The sequence below is a fragment of the Strix aluco genome, chromosome 9 (genome assembly GCF_031877795.1).
Source record: "Strix aluco isolate bStrAlu1 chromosome 9, bStrAlu1.hap1, whole genome shotgun sequence".
Classification (NCBI taxonomy): domain Eukaryota; kingdom Metazoa; phylum Chordata; class Aves; order Strigiformes; family Strigidae; genus Strix; species Strix aluco.
In genome coordinates, this window is record NC_133939.1 from 12,248,781 (window position 1) to 12,272,093 (window position 23,313).

Genomic DNA, 23,313 nt, shown 5'->3' on the forward strand with positions numbered 1-23,313 from the left:
CTGAATGCATTTCAGACAGAAGGCCACTTTCCAGAGTGCACATACCAATATAAGTAAGCTGGCGTGTCAGGCACATTCTGTCTGAGCAGCAGTTTTGTTCCGTGCAATGGGAGCAGGTGGTGGGAGGTTGTTTTGAGGAGGTTAAGAAGCTCCTCCCCGCTTCGCCCAAGCAGCAGCAGCCTGATCTGCGTCAGCAGTAATTGTGTGCCTTGCACTGCTTTGCAGTGAGGGTGAGTGCAAAAGATACATCAATGTGGGGTATCAAACTGAGGCTTAGATGTTCCTTTTAAGTGGCTGCTCATCTCCTTGAGCCATAACACGGGCTAAAGGTCAACTTACACATTCTCCGTGGAAGAACAATGTCCTTCTTGGGAAGAGAGAGGGAGGGGGGAAGGGCGTTGTTTCCTATTCTTTCCTACCTATAGACTAAATGTGATGTACGGTGCTGTTCATGCAGATTTTTTTTTTTTTTTCCACTGGATCACTTGCTAATCAGACTTCCGTGCAGTGGCGGTAAGAGCGAGGCCGGTGCGTGGCCAGGCGGCGCCGCCGCTCCCGCCGCCCCCGGCGCGCCCCCGCCGCCACCCCCGGCGCGCCCCCGCCGCTCCCGCCGCCGCTCCCGCCCCTCCCATGGGCCCGGCGCGGGGGAGCTGTCCGAGGTGCTGGGATGCCGGCTGCGCGGGGGGCCGGGGCAGCCGGAGCGCAGCAGGAGCCGAGCCCCGCAGTCCCGCTGGCACCCGAAGGTAGGCTTGCTCTTTGTTTGAGAATCCCTGATTAATCGACAGCAGCAGCAGCAGCATCAACAGACTAAGGCAGCTGGAGAGAGCAAGCCTGCCTGTAGTCACGGGGGAGAGAGAGAGACGATGCCACCAGCTAGACTGCCTCAGACCTTCTGTATCTAAGTGGCAATGCGAGAGCGAGCGTCTTTCCTGCTGCAAGAAGCCATTTGGATAGGATGTCTTCTATTCCTTATATTCCATTCTTTTTGTCTCCACAGAACATATTCAAATGAGGCACCTTAGAAATCTCTGTGTTAGTGCATATGATGGTGCTGTAATCTTCTGTGTTGTAAAGTGGGTAAAAATCATCCAGTTTCTTCTCTGCTGGACCTCAAAGCAGGGTGTTGTTTATACCCTCCCATTATCTGTACCCTCTCTTCTCTGAATGTGGATTTAAAGAAGCAAGCACCTGTCTTCTCTTGCCACTGCATTTTTTAAAAGCCAAACTTTCCATGCCATTTTAATCGTATGTTAAGAAGATCTGTAACGTAACACACTGACTTCTAGTGATGCCGAATACTACAATCTGGGCAATTTTGCCAACAAGATTTAATGCACTTTAACTGAAGAAAAAACTGAGCCTAACTGCAAATCTGTTTCTTATGGTGCTGAAATATCCCTTCCGACTGCACTGAGATAACCACAGGAAAGGGCTTTTACAGGCAAAAGTCACCTTTGATTATTGCACTTAGCAGTCCCCGTGGACTTAAATCTTGGTACGTATGTATTTTAATACATTATATGAGCATGCTAATAAAATATGGTGATAATTAGAATGAAAAAAATAATATTGCAAAATGAAATAATGAGTAGTCAGAATGCATAATGATGAAGTTGCATGCATTTTTAGGTATTAATTAAGCCATTGCTAAACTAAAAGCTGAAGTCTATCTGACTGTTTTTGTGTACTTCACATGTTGATTGTGCTTGTAATAGAGACATTTTGCAGCTGGATTGTTTTTGTTTGTAAAAAGCACTGTTGAATAATTGAAAACATTCTTTGCTATTTTCTGATTAATTAATTGAAATAATTTCTAACATCTATGTTAGTTACTTATCAGACCTGCTGCCCCATTAATATTTTACAGCATCTTAACATGATGTTGGCGATAGTGAAATCTCCATTTCATTTTCTTAAGGAGGAGGAGGAAAAAAATACATCAGAAAGAAGCTTATTCTTTTTTTCTGAGTTCAGATTCAGTCCTGTTTGCATACAGAATGTGTGTGTATATGTCTGTGTGTTGTGTGGTTGTATTTCTTCTTGTTGTTCATAAGTCTTCTGCATAATATTGGGATGAGAATTACAATTATGACATTTTAAGTGCTGGCCATTCTGAATCTAGACTTGTAATTGTCCAACGTCCATGTGGCTAGGAGGAAGCATTATTTTCCTCAGGGGCAAAAGTGATAAAAGTGTTGCTGTATTGCAAAGTAAACAACAGATCTTTACATTCTGGAGTCATAGAGGAGTCATTGTTAGCAAAGACCTTTTCCCTTTTCAAAAGGCACTAGCAAGGAAGCCAAAATTAGAGGATTGGGGTATTTTTTTCAGTTCTTAAAAACTACAGGGAGCATAGCTTTACCTTATGAAGGGTGGGATGTCTATAGAAATGGACTATTTCTTTAAACCCATGCAGTAGCATTCTCATTCTACTGAAGGATCCACTTTTAACCTCTTTAAGTGAAGGGTTTAGCACTACTTAGCTTCAGTGATTTCACCCAGGTGCTAGAGCTCATGCTGTGCGGTGTAATGAGGACAAGGTATATAATCTGTAATCCCAGTCAAAATACAAAGTATATATTGTACTTCCAAATGAGTATAGAGGTTCTTTTTCTTTAAATATCTGCATAAAAAGTTGTCAAAGGATATATAGCAGGAAACTTGCAACATATTTCAGAAGCTCTTTCCCCTTTGACATTAGAATTTAATACATCATTGTGTGTGAAAACAATAATGCCAGCTTGTTGTTAAGAATGAGAAGGGAATGCAATTCTAAAAAGCATGTCTTAACAATTAGTCTCATCACATTCAACTGTTTGGGTATTTCAAAGCTCACTTGGTATAAAGCACAGTTATGATAAGAGACAGAGTTCTGCAAAGTAGTCTCTACCATATTTTTCCATCACTGAATTTTTCTTCATTGCAGTGAAAGTATTTTTGATTACTGCTGCTGTTGTCAGCAGTTTGTGAAAATTGGGTATGGCTAGTCTGTCTACTTTGCTCTTGCTGCCTTACAAGCAACTAGAATGCAACAGCTCAAACTCTAGGGTTGAATGGCTGATTGGCATCCTTGATGTGTGCAGAATCCTTCTGACACACTGCATTTAGTGGAGGGAGTTGACAGGTAATGTGAAAGCAGATGTGTTCTCAAAGAGAGGAGGCAGTATCTGGAAGGGAGACAGGCAGGACTGAAGGGGTGGGTAGACCTTTATAAATTAGAGGTTGGACTCAGGACTTTGGGCAACCCCACTCTTGTGTTTCCAGGCTGTGTTAAAATTGAAAAAAAAAAAAAAAAAAAAAAATCCCTCTGGTTTGGAAGAAGGCAATCAGTGCCTTTGTCGTTACTTCAAAAAGCTCCTTCAGTTTAATGTCAGCGTTGCCAATTTTCAATACAGCACAGCTGCAGTTTATGGCTGTCAAGCATACTGAAAATCAACTGGTATTTTGGGGATCCTCATGTGAATAAGAGGGAGAACTGCATGTCTGAATATTAACATATAGCACTGCCTTGATACTGTGATATCGGGTCGATTACTCTTCATATTCTGAATTCAATTTTTTGCATACTGATCATATGAAAAGGAGGTGATTTGGACCAAGAATGCTCTATGTTAGGCATCAGAGCAAATATTTAAATTCGAAGTAAGGTATGCAACAATCTTGTGAAGCACAATGCGTTATACTCCCATAGAAATTGTGTCTGAATCAATACAAAGATCTTGAATTAGTTATATAAATATTTCTAGGGAAACCAGTAAGGGGACTGCTTGCCCTTGCCAGTAAACCAGATGCACTGGCAGGGAAATAAAAAAGAAAAATATCTTGCTTGCTTTACTCCTCCTATGCTGACAGCTGACTGCATGGACCACAACAGTGTGAGCTGCTCTGTGCTCCTTTGCCAATGTCCCTCTGATTTGGGGATGCCTGGAGGGGCAGGTGCCAGTGAGCATGATCGTTGGGTTTTTTTTCTCAGTGACGTTTCACTTAGTGTTAGTTTGACCTTTAAGAGGCAAAGCGAACACCTTGAACTCCTTTGTGTCCTTGCACTCAAGTGAATTTCCAAAGATGTTTTTGTTCACTGAACACTCACAACAAAGTTCCTCCAATCAATTTCTGGTAAGTTCTCAGTGTGTTGACTTCAATAGCTGAAATCCAGGGCTTTTCCTCCTCCCAGCTGTCTCCTGCTCCTTCACAATGAGAAGGGGAAGAGAAAGGAGTGTCAAAAGAATTTCCCAAACAGAGCAACTCCTAGTTACAATTTTCCATTGTCCAGAAAACAAAATGCACTGAATAAAATCAATTTGATTGCAAATACACAAGTGAATCTGTATGGTCCTTGTTACCAGCTGACAAAATACTTGACCACAGCATGCATGTTAGGGGTACTGAAATGGTGGTGCCTCACCTACAGCTTACATTACTTATTTAACAACTTGCATTTACATATTTTTAATCAAATATAAATGTACTCAAACAGAACACTTGCTTGTACTTGTATCTGCCCTGGCTAGGAATTGCTTACTGTTGTGTTGGTTTTTTGTTTTTCTTTTGTTTTTTTTTTGTTTTTTTTTACTGCCAGTTGGCAAAACCTTTGATTAAAAGTTGACCATTGATCTCCACTGATTTTTTCCAAGGAGGGTGACAAGCAAGCAATGCATGGGACTCAATGGCCCACATATATTGGTTGCAGCCTATTGCAGTTATAAAGCCCATTTATTAAGGTAACAGAGTATCTCTGAAGTGGCATTAATACTACATGTATATAAAAATTGGTCCTAGTGTGCTGTGCAAGGAATACTTATAGTGTAAAAATGTTTACAGCAATTAGTTAAGCTTTTTGCCCCAGCTGTTTGCATTTTTATTCCCTGTTTAAGCGTAGCATACACAACTGTCCAATATTAGTAAACGCAATGAAACTGTAAAATACCATGCATGCGGGAGATACACAGGTTTTGATGCAGAAGATGCTTGCTACTTGCATAGATGTTTTCCAGAGTTAGCACCATAAGAGCTGCTTCAAGGTTTTGAAATACCTGGGAGTCCCCCAACATCCTCCAGGAGTACCCCAAACTGAATTTGGTGTCACAAGCATGCAAGCATCAACAGTCACAGGAGGAGTTCAGTAGCTACAGTTGCTCAGTACTGTTGCAGGATTGGACCCCTGTTAGTACAAAGGATATATCTGGATCTATTTATTAACTATTGTGTGAATTTTTGTCATTCTGAATGAGTTTAGTAATAGAAAACATCAGTGATAAACCAGTATATGAAGCATCTGGTCAGTGCAGGCAGCAGAACAAAGGCTTTTTTATTTTAGTCTTTTTTTCAATTGGAGTGACTTTATCCTCTGGTATGAAAAATAAATATCATAATAAAATGAGATTCAGCATATCCTTAAGCGTCAGCTCATTTTTGACCTCCAAAAAGAAAGGGAAACAATGAGGGGAAAAAAAAAAGCAGTATTGTTGTCATAAATGAGTGTAAAGCAGATCAAGTTCTGTATGTCTCGGGGAAAAATGGAACAGAACTGCATTTATTGAAAGCCTGCTGAAGTTATCTTCAGTATAAAATTTCATATTGTATTTCAGGAGTAAAATCTGGTCACTGGAGAAATCAATGGCAAAACTGCCATTAAGGTTGCTAGGGTGGGGTTTCTCTGTTGTACAGTTTTATCTGAATTTAATTCAACATATGGAGAAACTAGAAACTAGGCTTCACTAGAAGTCCAAAATGGAAAATACAGTGAAATAGCCATCTACTGGTGAAATGGCCCAGACTTTAACCATCAAAAAGCAGACACTATTTGAGAAGTTCAGAGACAGTGGACTTAGAGCTGTCTATGCTGTTAGCATTGTTTTTAATCAGGTAGGCTTCATGTTGTAGACAGACTCCCAGAAAGGGGCTATGGTATCTGGACTTACTCTTCTTAATCAGAAAGGTTAGAAGATGGTCTAAAATGATGTTTACTGAAGCATCAGTAACGCTGATAGTCTGTTTGGCTCATTGTCAGCTTTGCAGTTTACTCCTTTGCAGATACTGTGACACTTACACTGAATATATAGACCGGCTCAACACGTATTCCAACTCAGTGGAGTTGTAGCCACTTCCAACATGGAAGCTGGGTGAAATTGCATGCATGCATATTGGGCTGCACTAAGATCTCCTTCACTGGTTTTACCCTGTAGGGATTAGCAGGAAATACCTATATCCATGCCTGAAAATACTTTAAGAACAATTTAGTGACCCTGACCATCAGCCTTATGATCATGTTTCAGGCTTAATTGATAGAAAAGGTTGTCTTGGGAGGTGGATGAGGTGATAGGAGCAGACCCTTTGCATCCTCTGAATCTTCATGATTTTAACAGTCAGGTTACCATTGTACAGATAATTTTGATATAGAGACACAGAGAACAAGGGAAAAAAATTATTGGTGTGCTTTTTAAGTATTAACTGCCTGAAACCAACTGCTTGTTGCTATTACTGTTTCAAGTGATCAAAAACAGGAAAAAAAATTAAAGGGTGGAAAAATATCTCTCTTTTCATGCCATGCAGATTACTTACTCCATGGATGTAAAAGCATTTTGTTCTCATGTTCAGGGCTGTGCCTGAAGGCCCAGAGTGGATTGCTAGAATCTATAAGAGCTTTTAATTTATTCTTTTTTTTTTTTTTCTTTTTTAGAATGAGTGCCAACCCTGATCAGGGTTTTTCTTGTCGGGCAGTGTAATAAAGATTAGAAATATGGCAGTGTATTAAGAAATGCAGGAAAGATTTTTGTTGCTGATTACAGAGGGACTCTGCCCCTAAAATCTATGTGCAGACAGGATACTCGTTGCCTATTTGATAAGATCACTTCTAGTTGCAGTGCTGGCATGGTTCTCAGGCTGATTCCGAGAAGTCACACCATCCTCCTTCGGGGAAGGGAGGAATGCTGTAGTAGTGAAGAAGCAAACATGCCTTAGAGAGCTGAGCCTAGCTGCCAGGTCTGCCAGCATGTCACTCAGTCACTCTCTGCATCGATGCCTCACTTGTAAGATGAGGACCCCCCTCACAGGGCTGTGTGAGGATCATGCCACTCAAGATGGTAATGTCTTAAAGGTAATCAGTATTTAAAGTAAGAAGATGACACAATTCTGTTTTCTTAAAGTTCTATTTTACTTGTTTAATAAGTAGTTAATCCAGTTGTATAGAATTTAGATAGCCAGTATGTTTCTTGAAATTATACCTTGCCTTCAGTCACTGTAGTATTTACTGATGTGTGTATACACCAGAGTTCTTGCAACTGCCAGGGTGTCTGCTGCTGAGTGGAAAACCTTTGGGGCCTTTCTGAGAGCTTTTAGGCTGCCTGCCATTGAGCCAGGAGTGACCTAGGGATCTAAGTGTCTCTGTGCTCTATGCTGCATAGCTAGAGGTGCTGTAAACCCAGGTGTCTGTCCTACCTGTGGAAGAAATATGGAAGCTTGGAGAATTCAAGGGCTTTTGAGTTCTGAAGGTCCCAGCTCAGCTGGAATTTCTTGTCTGTTCATGGAGCTTCAAGCTAACAAGCTGTTGTGGAAGAGATGACCAGGGCTTATGGGCTCATATCTATGGTACTAAGAAATATAGGAAAGTATTTCACAATATTTCTTTCCAGATTTTGAACCTGAAGAAAATTTTGAACTTTTTTGTACCAAAAAATGGAACAGTATTTTTCACCTGAACTTTAGAATATCCTGCAGAATAGGAATTTTATCTGGTGATCTTCTCTGGTGCAGCTTTATCTAAACTGCAAAAAGGACCTGTTGTCCTGGGATGGAAGCCTTTTTAGTCCAATTCAAACTGAGATTCAGGGAGGTCAGTGTTGTTGCATCTGAAGGGTATTAGAAAAAGGGATGGGGTGGGAGAAAACCTTTTTGGGATTTGAACAATGTATAACTGGACAGATCTGCATTGCTTGGAAGAAGACACTCTTGGTTTTTAATCTCCTCTTGTCTCGAGTAATGTTGTTCTGTGTTCTGAATTGCTTTGTTTATCCTTTAGACAGGAGAAAGTCTAAAAAATTGTCTCTTACAGAGATGTTAATTACAATTGACACAATCTCGCTGTCATAAACCATAAGCTATTTTCCTACTGATTAAGGTATTATGTGTTTTTCAACCTGCAGGAAACGTTGCTTTCCTTTGTTCATTATCTCCTGCAAGATGATGAGTTCTAATCAGGAGGAGGTCACTTTGGGCGCTTTTCTCCAGTATATTGAAGATATGGGGATGAAGGCCTATGATGGCTTGGTTATACAGAATGCATCAGACATTGCTCGAGAGAATGATCGCATGAGGAATGAAACAAACCTGGCTTACTTGAAAGAAAAGAGTGAAAAACGCCGAAAACAAGAAGAAGCAATAAAACGGTAAATATTTTGATAAAAAGATGAGTGGTCTGGCAGAGTGAATGAACAGTGAGGGCTTTGGTCTCAGATACGGTAAATATGTGTAGACCAGTTGATTTCTAAGCAGCATGCTGGTAAAAGCAGTATAGACCATTGGCCCATGTCAGGCTGCCAATTGCATGTGCATTATGTAGACGTAATACTGAATGGTTCTACCTCCCTCAATGGAAGAGAATATTCTCATCCAAATGTATTCAGTTTGAGCATTTGTGATTTGTAACAATAAGTGTAGGTGTTTGGAATAGGAGATGCAGATCTGGTGGAAAATAGGTCCTCATCCACTTTTAGATGCTTTTAGATGGACAGTGTGTGCTTTGTGGAAAGATATATTTGTGTGTTGAGCTCTGGCAAGACAGGGACAGCCTCGCAGGTCAAAGTGGACCCTCCTTGAGTTGATGTTTTAAATCTGGTAAATTTTCAAAGCTCTTTAATTGTTGTCTGAGGTTTTACAAAAAAATATGTCTGTTATTTATTATTTTCTCACCATTTTGCATGCTCTGAAGTCAGTAAAAATATTGCAGTCATTTTTTTAAAGGAAAATGGATCAAGCCCCTGATGGGCAGAACCCTATAATGGCTCTTCTTGAACAATTCCATTGATTTTAATTGACAGTTAATGAGAGGAGCACTCACATGACCTGGCCTCTTATGCCAGTGGATAGCAATGAAATCTCTGTAGCCTCTTGGAGAGGAAAAGAAGGTTGAATGTGATAGATATAAATATTTATTACATGCACATTTGCATATGAAAAATTTGCATTTTCTTGAGGAGAGGGACAAATGGTGTAATACAGGTAAATCATCTGTCCAAATGCTAAACTTTTATATGCAAATGGATTGCTTGAGCACAAACTGATAGGAGGTCCTTTGAATTTTTTCCCCCCAGCATGAATCTTCTGAATTTCAGTCTGATTAAATTTTATGTTATGTCTTGGGTACTGTACATCTACGTATAACAGACATGCTGTGCTGTGAATGTTCCAGCAATGCCTCGGTAGTCTGGTAATTTTGATGGAATGTTAAAAGGGAAAGAGCATCACATACAGTTTGACAGAGGAGGAGAAGCAGCAACATAAAGCAAATTTCTGTCTGCTTTATGTTCAAGGAAGTAGAACTTTTTCAATTGTCACAAATTTGGTTGGGATGATAAGAATAACGTGAAAGTAAGGTGAATAATGGGAGCCCATGCAATGTGTATTTTGCTGCCTTCCGGACTGTTCTCTTGTCAGTTCAACTTTTGGGTGATCTTTAGGGGGATTCAAACTATTTGGGAGTCAAAGGCATAGGTTACTTGTAGCAGGAGCTATATACTATGCAGAACTTCATGAGAGAAAATGTTTTTTCTTGCACTAGATTAATGCAGGAGGGTTTTTTTGTTTTGTTTTTGATTTATGCTGGATATACATTTGGTTTCATTCTTGCCATCTTTGTTTAGTGTTCATGTCTCTCTCTTGATTACTGAGTAGCTACATAAACTGCAAAATTTCCAGGATGAAAGGGTAGGGGGACCCACCTCAAAATATTTCTTAATATGATGAAGAGGGAAGTTAAGTTCTAGTTACATTAAGCAGAGGAAGAATTTGAATCTGTCTCACCTGCAAAGTGAGCGCATACAAAAGTTCTAGTCAATAAATTGCTGTTTTAAAGTAGTGAAATGAAGAGTACTTTCTCATCTTACATTGCAGGCTCTTCTCCACTGAGGGGGAAAAAAAATCAAATTTGCAGCTATTTTGAAATTATTGAAACTTCACTATTTCATTAATTTAGAATTGGCTGGAAAAATAAATTCCCCAGTCCTTGTGACAACTTCTTCATTTGATGATAAGCTATGTTAAACTCTCAATGTATACAGATGTATTTAGAATATAGTGTTCAGAGTTGACAGCTAATTAGGCTGTGCTCTGGCTAATCTGTTTACATGCACCTTGGTATGTGTGACTATGAAGGTCACTAAGTGCCAGAACAGGTTTTGTTATGAATAAGTTTCTTGGGGCATGAGAGTGTAAACTGTGGACCTACCTGGTTCTTTATACTCCTCTAGCCAAGGTTCTCTACCTAATTTGAATGGTGGTAACAGTATTTCCTACCTTGTGGTTGGTTTGTGTGGTTTTATTTATTGATTTTGGCAAAGTGATTTGATGAAGAGCTCTGGATAAGTGCAGATGATTTAGGGCTGAACCAAAGCATTTAGCTTGCTCGTGCTAAACTGAGATCACTGAGAACAGCGCTCTGCTCCCCAGATACAGTAAGAAGACACAAGGATGATTAGCAGCAATATAGTGGGTTTATCAGAGAAACAGCATGTATATGTGTGTGGATTGGAGGCATCAACATTTCTTGAATATAGTGCTCTTTTAGGGGAAACCACGCTTGCGGCGGTCCCCTCTACTCCTTCCCCGCTTGGCTTATCTCAGTAACATTGAGGGAGTAAATGATATCTGTCTGAGGAAACAAAGTAGGAAAAACACCTTAGGAAATCTTGGAAAATGCTGTCTTTGAGTCTGTCTTTTTCCTCTGTAAACTTGGAAAGATGAGATATTTGTGATCAACACTTGATTAGGAAAACTAAAAGCAGTGGTAGACCAAGGGAGAACATCTGATTTGACTAAAGGAACCATGGTGTCTGAAGTGACTTAGGCTGATTGCAATTGAGTCTGCTCCCTGTAGTAACCTCCAGAGACTCACCCAAGACCATGTTTTCTGTTGAAACACAGCAGTTAGGAAAGGTAAAGTAGGATCATTGATTTCTTCTTTGCTCTGTACTATCTTCCTTATGTCTTTACCTTATCTTAGTGGGTAGTTATATTATCCCTAATTCCTGATAGTATGGCCTAGATAGCAAGTGGTGCACATGTGCAGTGAGAACAGTGCTACCAGTCTGGAGACTACCAACAGCTGAAAACAATCTCCTTGGCAACAAGGGAGCCATCCCCTGTGATTAACTGCAGGTAGATTTTGAGCAGGAGAGGGGGTTCCAGCAAACACTCTCCTTTTGCTTGTGGGAATCAAAATAAAGCAGCTATAGGTCTTTGGCACCTACTGAACATTACTTAATAGTCTGATTATTGAATTTTTGAGAAGCTATTCAATTTTAGCGTTCAGATGGTCTCTTTTAGAAGAAGGCTGATCATGTACATTAACAACATAATGATGAGTAATTTATTATCCAATAAAGGGGTGGTATTCACATACAGCACTGTTTGGAAGCAGCTGTTATTTACCTAAATCATCTCGTAACCATGCTGAATGACTTAAAAGTTCATTGAAATGCATTAGTCTGAGCAGTTGGGAAACAAGATCTGAAAAATGACCTAAAAAAAAAAAGCCGTTTGATTGTATGTTTTGCCTTCCTAAGGATATGTTGTGTTGTGTTTCTTCAGAAGCACTGATATACCTTCAGTGCAATTGCTATCTCATCATGTGAGGTTCTGATAGGTTAACTGTGGGGAAAATGTATGGATCTATTGTACATTGCAGGGGATAACGCACATCATATTGGACTGGAAAAAAAGGCAACTAGTCTTTGTCTGATCTTGCTGGGCTGAGTCAGCTGATCTGATCTGAATTTCTGACCTAATTTTAGTATGGTACTTAGTGATCATGCAGAGAAAATAAGGTTAATGTGCTGATGAGTAGCTGAGAGTAAGCAACAATAAATATGTGAGTATTTATATTTTGGGCCTAATTTTCAGACCTTTTTTCTTCCATCTTTTATTCATCTGGTCTCATTACCTGATCATTGTCTCTTCAGGCAGCAGTGTCCAGACCAAGAGAACATACTGGCATATTGCCCATAGAGCTTATAAATTGCAAATAAAGTTATGAAGCAGTATCATTTTCAGTGGCAATAAAGTTGCAGTACTGCGAGATGTACATTTGCCATGATACAATATCTGCCCTAGGCAGCGTTTCTGGGAACAGAAGGTAGATTTGCCTCAGCTGTTACGGGTGCCAGGGAAAAGGTGAGTATTTTGAGTTTTCATAGGGCATCTGTTAGAATGAGCAGTTGCTTTCTGACTCATCCATAATTGAAATACATATATTTAGATACTTTATATCTATTATACATAGTCTTGTGTGGGTACTTCACCAGTGCTTTTTTTTAAATTGTATAAATGAAAAATCTTGGTAAGAAGCAACTAATGAACACTCCTCCTCCTCTGAAGGCTGAGACATGTTGCATTAATGATAGGGAGTGGCTGGGGTTGTACACTTTCATAGGAGATGAATGCTTTCAAAGTTCTGGCTTCTAGTTTTCAGGTGTCATTCAAGCTACTGTTTCTGTTGGGGAAGTCATCATTTTGATTTGTAACACTATGAAGGTGTGACTGCTTTGGTATAAAGCTGATGGTGTTAGTGGGCATGAATTTCTATCTATCTGACAAATCCTGGACTTAGCCATCAAAATATTTATTTCTACTTCTAATGGTTTCCCTTACTTGTAGCTCATTCCCAGCACCTAAATGGCTCTGTGGAAAGCCTTGTTTCTGCTTGTTGAGGGAAGTGTCCAGACAGATGCTGTCAAGAGGAGGAGCTTTTAGGAGGACTGTTCTGTGCTAAAGCTAGCAGAAATGGGCCAGCCGCGGAGTTAAGCTCTTGTAATAAAGAAGGGATTGTAATGAACAGCTGTCATCCTAACCTCTCCTTCCTTTGGCGAATCAAATGTTGAAGACTAACCCATTGGCAAAAGTAAGATCATATTTTCCTCTTGCTCTATTTTTTTTTTTTTTTTTTTTAAGGTTGTGGAAGTAATTGAATTCAGGTATTATCTGTCTGTAGTTTTCTGTAGTTCCTGTCCTTAGGTTCCTTTCTGATCAAGACATAAATTATGTGTCCTTCAGCTCAAAGTTAAGTGTTATCAAGTGTGGGCAACAGCAAGCAAATATAAAAATATTTCTATGCATGGGATTATTCACTGCCAAAAGCTCTGTTCAGCTGAGAAAATGTGTGCAGTCTTAGAGTATATGGACATGCTGAGGTGTTTCTCCCAAAAGATTTCTACCAGAATCAAAAATGACCTAAGTAAAATACTTGCGTTATGAACTTACTGTTTATAATAATGTCTTGAAATCAGAAAAATACTTTAGGTAAAAGAATGCTTAAAGTTCTGTTTCTTCATTTGTCTGTAGTTGAATTTTTATGTAGTGAACTACACATTTCTGAATTTGCAGGAATACTTACGCTTGCTAGATTACAACATGCTTACAGCCAGACCTCAAGAAAAAGGTGAAAGAAATACAATAAATATTTTGGATCATGGCAGGGGACTTGATTGAAATACCTGGAAGCACATTATTGAGATGTTATAAATTACAAACTTGTGAACCTGTTGTTATTGGTTTGGTGTGTCAATGTGGGTTTTTTGTGATTTTGGGTTTGTTTTGTTTGGGTTTTTTTTAATTAAAATCTGAGTTCACTTAGTGAATGTGATGTTTGGTTATGAGGTCAGTGGTATGTGCTCCTTTAGCAAAAAGGGTATGTGTTATGAGGAATCTTAACTGGTTGTTTTCTTTATCTTCCTCCTGGACATGTTGCATACTCATTTCATCCTAGATTAAACTATTGCTGTGATATCACCTTTATGGTAGAAGTGGCTGACGAGGTGTGATAGAGACTAATTTTAGTATGATTTCAAAACCTTTTCTTGTGAAAATGTCAAAGGGTCTCATTTGAAGTTGGGTTGATGTAGAAAGAGTAGCACTGACAGCTTTTTTTCATCAAGAAAAAGTAAAATGGTTGTTCAGTCAGTGACCTCCAAACGTATTTTTGTTGCATTTATAAGTAAACAGATGTGATGATCTAGCCAACAAATCCTCCCTTCCAAATGCTCATATCCATATGGCCGCCTGTATTATTGCCACACAAAATAAACAACAGACACAATGCAAACTATATTATGTTGCTGTTATTCCAAGAAGTTTTATTTTAGGACAGTCATGCAACAAATGTCATTTAAAATTTACCATAGAGGCTGATAGCCTGCTTGGTAATCTCAAGTACCAAGGAAATAAAGCAGAAATCATTATCAGTTTGGTATCTAAATCTTGATGTTATTTTTCAATAAATCTTCCATGATTTTAGGGCTCCTGCCTACAACTTTTACTCTTTTTCATGGAAATTATATGATCTCTTCCCCTTCACAAATTGCTCACACATATACTGGCCCACTATGTAAGTGGATGCATTTTTGCTTAGATTCTTTGACTATATTTAAAAGCATAATTAGAAGTGTGGGGTCATAGAGACCCCAGAAGACTTCAGAAGGGGTTACAGACCCCTTTTCTTATTAAAATCCAGTTTGAGTGGCTTCATGCTATTGGTATTTGCAGGCTGTCTGACCACCTGTGTAAGCGAGTGAACTGGCCTTGCTCCAGTTCCATCTGGGCGTGTGTTCGCATACAACCTACAGGCTGGTGCCTCCTCGGCAGCCTGAGTCATTCTGGAGGAGGTCTGTTGTACTGCTGGGAGACAGTCCTTGGCATACCATTGCTGAGAGATCCTGGGGGGCGTATGGATCTTAATGTCCAGTTTTTAGTCATTCATTCCCATTCAACTTTTATTTCTAGTTTTTTTTTTTTTTCTCACTATTTCTTTATTACTATTTAACCATAGGATGTGGGATTGTAATTTTAACCTGGTAGTTACAATTATCCAGCATTGCCTCTAACCAAAAAGCCCCTCTTAGCAAGACAGAGATGCACGTAGACCTGTGGGGAAGTAGGTATTTTGCACAACTCTCTAGCGTTCTGATGGTGCTGCTATTTATAGTCAAAGCTTTGCATTTGTTTGGAAAATGTCAAGTATATTATGAAATTGCATAGAGTAGAGCAGAAATAAACAAACACTCTTATTGTGAAGACTGGATTAAAGAAAAGGAAGACGGTTTTTAAGCTTGCCTAGATAGTCTTTTTAACTAATCTAGGATGGACTTCATTAATGGAGAAATATATTCAGTAAAACAGCACAATTAATATGCCTTGTAACATTATTAAAGTCCAGCCCAGGACTGCTGGCAAAATTGAAGCATTGATCTGTTCTGGTTCAAGGCTTCCAGTAACTAAAAAGTGCTCCATACTGAAGTTCACTGACACCTGACAAATGTTGTAATTGCCTGTGATCTGAATTAAGAATTCATATTAAAACCTGAAGGACATATACTTGTATAGAAGACATGCAGAAAGTAGTCTCATGACCCATAAGTGGCAAAAATGCAGCTAGCCACACTCCTCAATGTGCATGCACATTCAGCCACATACACTTTGGAAACTCTGCCAAAACCATCTCAAATAAACACTGGGAACACACAGCAATGGTCTGAGAACCAAGCAGAACTGAAGGTCTCTGCTGGCATTAGAATAATATGAGTGAATCTTTCTGTGCCTTCAGGAAAATCCATCATTTAACAATACCTGTTCATAAAGTTAAAGAAAAACAAACATGTTCTTTGAGTGAAACAGCTTAGTGCATTTCACTTTCCAGGGCAATAAATCACAGCTGTATTTGGCTGCTGTTAATAATAGCAAAGATTATTTTATGCCCCACCCAGCTGGCAGGCATTTGTTCCCTTTGCATGTTCTTTCTCAGCACCCTTCTGACAGGCATGCTTTTATTTATTTTCCTCCACAGGAAAGCACAAACATAGTATGATGCTCAGTAATTTAATTGGGATATTTATTTTCTTAGCCCAAAGAGGAGAGTCTGCTCTTGGGTATACCCCTGAAAGCAGAGAATGTCAGCACAGACCACTTCTGCCACAAAAGAATCTGGTGATGGGCATCTTGTTGCCGAGTTACACTAGATCAGTGGCTAAAATTTTTATGAAAACAGGAATGTGCATGTGCACTGATTACATTTTTATGTGATTGGATTATAATGGGAGTAAGGAGAGATTAGAGAAAAATGGATTGCAGAGACATTACTAGCTGTAGCTTTTATAGTTAATTTGAGACTCCCTTTATTTTTCCTTCTGGCTTTCCACTCTAATTTGACTTGTAATCCTAAGTGAAGTCAGTCTAAAAACATTAAAAAAAACCCCAAAACACAAAACCAACCAACCAAAAAAACCCCCACTGTGTGGAATGTGTTCTCAGCAAAGGGTCTTTATCAACAATATAGAGCCAGCAGCCATCCCTTGTGCTGGGAGGCTGCGGCGGAGCTGACGTGGGGAGAGCCCGGCTTAGCTGGGGGCTGACAGTGCCCCTGCGCTGCTGGGGCGAATGCTGCAGCTCCCTGTCCGGGCTGCTGGGAGCCTGGGAATGAGCAAAGTGAGCTGGTTTGGTTCCACAGAAAGCAGTCATAAGTGCAATTGTTTTTTATTTTATTTTTTATTGCACACTACCCAAGGACCCCAAATGGAAATTAGATTCCTGTGAAACACTAACCCAATACACGCATGCAGCACAAAGACAGCTCACAGCATGAGCTGAAATTGTACCCAACAGGTGACTAAAGGGACAGCTGAAAAGCTAGGGGACTGCTCGTTTCCTTCCCCATATTAGTACAGCAAAGAATAAACTGAAGTATATCCCCAGTGGTTGTGATGAATTACATCCAGCAGTACTTTCTGGAAGCTAGAAACAAACGTTTTCAAAAGACACTGGCAGACGCTTCTGGAACGTGTCAAGATTGAGAAGGCCACAGCCACCTAAACCCCACAGAAATATTCCTGCCAAAAAGCGTGTTACTTGACAAGAGTGTAACATTTTAAAAGATCAAAAATGAGCGTAACTGTAGGGTTTACCATAAATTAATAAAATTTACCTGAGTTTAATCCGTTCTCCTTTTGGTGGATTATATAGGGTGTATCTCACCAGTAGATCCTCTGCTAGCTGAGGGCACTTTAGTTATTAAGTTGAGATCACATGTTAGGAGCCATTAAGTGAATTGCTTTGTACAGCCTTTCCCTGAATGCTAGGGCAAATGCAGTATTTCATACCCTTAGCTAATTTCATGCTGTAATTTAATTTCTGAAACATACTTTTAATTGAATCTTTAAAGACAAAAGGAAACTGCTGAGTCCTTTAGTATTGCAAAAGAGATTGTTTAAAAATGTAGCCCATCTAGAGAATAATCTTCTATAATTAAACGTAAAGTTTGTTTTGCTTCTCTGCATGCAGCTATGGAGAAGCAAATTCCTGCTGTCTGCAGAAAGCTCAGGGCTGAAAAGAGGTATTGGGGAATGCAAGAAGTTATTTATCTTATGCTCAGTTTTGTAACCTCAACATGAGACAATCCTGCAGCCCTCTACCATGTGCAAGTCTGAATAAGTAAACAAAGAGGCTAATTAAAAATTAGCCTGCTAACACCAAAATCGTATTAGTAGGAGCTCTGACTAGTGATCTAATTTTTCTAATTTTTGGTAATCAGATGAACTTGAGAGAGATGTCAGCAATTTTGTCATAAACAAAACCAAGTAGCACAACAAAATCAGTTATTTGCGTCTTGAAACTGCATCCAATATTTTAGTGTAGTAATAGTAATATATTAGATGAATCCAATATTCATCTTCCATAAACAGAGAGATTCAAGGTAGTTTCAGTAAAAATCCATATAACCTTGTTATGCAATTCTGTTATGGGAGAAGCATCTTGATTGGATCAATAGTGATGCAGGTCTTCAATTTTATGGACATACAATTAAAAATAATAACAATCAATGCTAAATGCAGCCCACTCCAATGGAGAGAAAATCCTGGAGCATCACTTTGTATTTTACTATTCCGATTCCTTTAAATCAGCAAGTGATTTGCAATGGAGATTTTCCCTTGTATTGCTACTGGAGAAAAACCTATGATGTACAGTGGAAGTGAGCTGTGTATGGGGGCATGGAGAATGTAAGTGGAGTAAGAAGCATAAGGTTAAAGAGAAGGATCTGAAATTAACCCATGAAGCCCCAACACAGTATCTTTTAGTAGAGGGAAAGAACAAAAGCAACATCTTGTTCTTTATGTGCTGGGAGAGCTCTGCACTTCCAGATGCCCTGAGTTGGTAGTAAATAGAGGCATGAACAGTGCTGTAGGTTTTGAGACCAGCCCCATGTAAGTGATGGGAAGAGTTTGGAAGCCAGTGTGTAGTGGTGGGGGGAATCCATTTGGCTTTAACTCAAATTTAATTTTTATTTGGTTTTCTTGCTGGAAGGAAACACTGAGAGAATCAATTGTCTTTTCAATACAGGTTAACCCTTTTCAAGGACTTCTACAAAAAGCATGGAGACAAAGGGCTAACTTTTATTAAAAATTCCAATTGCACTGAAGTCTGCCTGCTTTTATGTAATTGCTGAGGCTTGGGTACTCACTCTTCATGTCTAGGCTCCCTCTAATTTTTTGCTTGAAGGTTGTTTGTTCTGTAGTATCAGAAATTATTTCAGGACTTTATTTAAATTGTTTCTGCTTTACATACGAACTGTTAGGCTAAGCAAAGTGCAGCTTTTTTTCCTAGGAAATCACATTCCTGCATTGTTAATCTGAATTCTGCTACGTCTGTGATGAAGCAGATCAAGAGCTGTATATGTACTTGCCATGGCAACCCCTGTATCACATGACACACACTAGTTCAGCCAAAGAGCTTCATGGCTTATTAAACAGGCATGCACAGACCCAGACACACACCATTTTGCCATGTGACTGCTCTAGCTCTGGCAGCTTTTTAAAGGGAAACTGTATTTGAGCATCATAGTGTTTTCATCAGCACCATCTTGCCTGAGTTCCTTCCTCTCCTCTTAGATACTGTGTTGAGTTTTTAAAAAATGGATGAAGGTTGACAAGACTCTGCTTATAAGTGTTTTCTTCTTTCACTTGGGAAAAAAAAAATCTATGTGTGAAGATAAATAGTGTTTATCATTTTTTAATTAGAAATTAAGGGGGTCTTTGGTGCAGCTGAGTGCACAACATATTGCTTTTCTGGGCACATTTTCTGCTCTCACATCCTGTGGGCTTTTACTAGTTTTCAGGAGAGTATATGAGGACAGAGCAAAAAACCTCTCATCCATTACAGTATCAACAAAGCATTCCCAAAACATTTGCTTGAAAACACCTTTGCTCCTTGCTACTTAATGTACTTCCTCTTAGACCTAATGATAATGATCTCCAACTCCTCACCCAGCAAAATGTGGCCTGATACAAGTTTTTCCTAACTTTGCTTGTTTAAGAGAAGTTATGCATGGCACTAGATTAGCAAATCTGAGGGGCTGCAACCTCAACAGAATGAGTGCTGGTGAGCAAAGAGAAGTTAAGAGGGGCTAGAGTTGAGCAAGTATGTCTGTCTCCACCTTACTGTCCCCGAAGGAAAGGAGAAGAGCAGAAATACAGGCTTTCCCCCATTCCATTGCTAAAGGGCAGGAGCAGTGTCTGCTGCTGCTGGTGTCATCTCTGCTGCCCATTGGCACTGTTATTGAGGAAGAGCACACTCAAAGAGGAGCTGATGGAAAACTGATTCTTTACCAAAATGGCACACAATGGGAAGGAATCTCTTTCCTGTCCTGTTTGCCTTTCCTCTATCAGATGCCTGACTGAAGTAGCATGGGTTTTCCTTCTCATCTAGTTGGAACCTGAGGGTTTTGTGGCAAGCACTTCATTTGAGCCCAGATATATTGCCAGGTGCCTGACTAAAATGGAGAACAACACTGCAGAGCAACAAAACATTGTGAAAAGACTGTATTAGTCTTAATTAGTAATTGCCCTCAAAAACCCCTTAAGTTATTTAGTCTCCTTTGTCTGCTGTGCAGATGCAATTTACCAAGAGTTATAGAGACACCAACTTTCAGGTCCATGTGCTGAAATTAATAATTTTTGTGATTTATGGTCTTGCTTTTGAACTTAAGGAAAATCTATTTTCAATGTCCGGTTCCAGTCTGTCAGATATTCATCTTCATTTCCCAAGTAATCAGTCAAGGTGGAAATATTTACAATTAACACTATTCACTGAGAGACTGCTGGTTCCGGGTGTTCTGTTTCAAATGAGTTTATTGTTTGGTTACCATTTTGGAGATGATCTGTGGTAAAGGAACAATAACCTGCTTTGGGAATTAATTTAGAGAGGTACTTGTACATAAATTGACCATTAAACATAGAAGCAGTATTATGTTTGTTATTAGGGACACAGATAAGAATGGTGCTTTCTTCTGAAGTGTGTATTCATGCATCTCTGCCAGTGATTTTACAAGGATTCTAATGCAAAATCAGTGATTGAGTAGGAGACATTTTAAGATGATGTGTAATAAAAACTCTTTTGCCAGGGTAAGGTATTTTAGGTTACTGTTTAATTATATTTAACACTACTGTTTTTTCAGCATCTTTAACTACTTTTTTATTAATATCTGCTCTGATATTATTAAGAGGGAAAGAGAACTTAAGGATCATTTATTTCCTAGGAAGACACTGAACAAAGGCCCTGCCCACTCCACTGAAATGTAGTGAAGATTTTGACAACTGCTCCTAGCAGTCTGCTATGGCTCCCTTGTGCTAGATTTGCCGAAGTGCAGTAGTGGCAGCAATATTTCCTCTTTTGTGTGCAGTCAAAGAACCAGCTTTTCAGAATTCTTTCATGCCTACAAGTGGGATTGCAGTTTCAAAAGAGAATACCAAAATTAAATTCTTTCTGAAAAACTGGCCCAAACCTCTCCTCTATTCCAGAATTTCAAGTTTAATTTCTTCAGTTAAATAAGAGTTTTGCTATCTAAAGGTTTGTATTTAAGCCACAGGTTTCTATATTGTGTTTGTTTGCAGTTACGGCAGTGGAAAAGGCTATTTAGGCTCATGACAAAATATTTTGACTAGCTTCTTCCTACTTAGTCATTTGTTTGTCCTCAGTATATGTTTATTGTGAATTGTCTTCCCAAGAGATTATAAACAAGATGGTAGCTTTCACTAGCTGATCTTTGCTGTCATTTAATGATGGGCTGATCCAGGAGGTTCTATACAAAGGGGGTTTGTCAGACTGGGTCTAAAATTTGTGGAAATAATGTCATTACCAGAATACATCAGAAAAAAAAGCCCAGTAACTTCATTGCAAGACAGTTAAGGTTGCTAAGAGACAGAATGTAATTATCTGCCAATTTGTTTACCATTCCCAAACACTTAGAAGGGCGAGAGCTGTGGACTGCCCTGAATTCTAAGCTATGCACAAAATAAACTGAATGCATTTTGTTGTCAAATGCAGTTTTAAAAAGAGCATATGAAAATTACTTGAGAGCTTTAAGTTTGACCTCTGGTTTTCTCTAAATGTATAATATCTGTTATCTTCATTTCCCTTTCACTCCTGAAATCTACATACATTGCATGTATTTTAACTGATATTTCAGAAAATGTGAAAAAATGAAATTTATAGAAACATGCAATTTTTTTAGTAAAAGACTTACAGCTATGCTTTCTTGAAAATGACACATTCTTACTTTAATAGTAGCAATGTTCAGCGTTCCTGCATTATGATTCCTTTATTGATGTATGCTGATGTTAATTTCAGGTTGACCAGCGTTGAGTCATTGACTTATTTTATGTTTCTTTTTTCCAAAATATTTTGTGTTGTGCTTGCACTTTGCGATAAGTACTACAATTTATTTTGGGTGCAAACTAAGTTTGTGCCACAATGAAGTTTACATTTCTCTGTGTCACTGTGACAATTATGTAGACAGTATAAGATTTATGCCATCCTAAGCTATTAATTTTCTTGGTTTTAAGGGCGTGCATCTGGTAAATTAAGTACAGGCAGTAAAAAGAGAAAAGTAGAGGTTTCTCCCTCTGTTTTCGGAATGGTAATATCTTCTATTGCTTTTTCTTTAATGGAAATAAAGATTCATTTTTAGCTAATGTGAAACACTAGCTGTAAAATTGAAGAACTCACCACAGTACTAAAGGAATAAGCACTTCTGACTGGCTTAATAGTAAACTCAAATCTGAATTGGTACTCAGTCAGTAGCTCTGACATCGTCATGCTAACATATGTCCATACAGGTGCATTACTGTTTTGTGGGATGTTGCTCTGGGAAGGTTGGGGCAGAGGGTTGTCCTGGAGTGTGCTCTTTGGCCTCTGTACCTTGCCCCAGTGAGGACTGTGAATCCTTCTTTCACTGAAGTTCATCAGGACAGATGAAAGTAGATGTTTTCATCAAGCTTCAACATAGCCAAACTGCAGGTCACTTTCCCAGAAAAATTGTCCCAGAACAACTTTACCTGCTAAACCCTTTTTACATAGATGCAGGTAACCTCTCACCTCCTAGCCATCTCTTCAGGGAAGCACACCAGACTTTTAGGGAGATGGTATCAGCCCCTCAATGTCCTAGCTCATTCTCTGATCCTTGTGGCTGCAGAAGGAGTCTTTGTTAAGTTCTGATGAAACATCTTTTGAAGACTGCACAGAAACAACAGAGTTGCAGGCACATTGGCCTGTTTCACAGACGATCGTTCTTTAACTTCCACTGGTAGCAATCCAACAGTGGAAATCAGCATTGGGCAGCCAAAGGTTTAAGTCCCAGTTGTGCCCCGACACTGCTGACTGCTCTGGAAAGCTGTCTCCTAGGCCACAGGAGCTCAGCAAGGGCTTTCTGGTGGTTGCTTCTTTTCTCCATAGGGTCCCAATGATCTGCTGTTGGCTCCCATGTATAATGTAAACAAAATGGCATGCTGCCTTAAGAAAAGGAGCTGAGTCTCTGCCAGCAAAGTCTAGGAGGGTAAAGCTTTGTTGCTGGGTGATCTATTTTGACTGCAACACTAACACCCACATGCTGTGTCTGGATGCAGAAAACCCTAAGAGTGAGGAGATGCCATTCCATGAAGGGGTTTGCTGCAACTTTCTTTTCCTTTTTTTTTTTCTTTTTTATTTTTGTGATAATTTTCTTTCCTACTCCCCACTAAACATACCAGGACAAAAATAGTGTCATTTAAATAATATTCCTTTACC

The 23,313-nt window shown here is 39.3% G+C and overlaps 1 protein-coding gene across 4 annotated transcripts in view; it reads left to right on the forward strand.

Annotated features, from left to right (window-relative positions):
* Positions 1-708: 708 nt before the first annotated feature.
* NYAP2 (neuronal tyrosine-phosphorylated phosphoinositide-3-kinase adaptor 2) overlaps positions 709-23,313 on the forward strand; it is a 144,789-nt gene continuing 122,184 nt past the window's right edge. For 2 of the 4 annotated variants that reach the window (XM_074833714.1, XM_074833715.1), the window contains exons 1-2: positions 709-1,495; positions 8,142-8,384. In XM_074833714.1, coding sequence (XP_074689815.1) covers positions 8,179-8,384 — 206 coding nt within the window. In that variant the 5' untranslated portion in view covers positions 709-1,495; positions 8,142-8,178. The remainder of the gene's footprint in view (positions 1,496-8,141; positions 8,385-23,313) is intronic. The other 2 variants (XM_074833717.1, XM_074833718.1) reach the window with 2 other exon arrangements.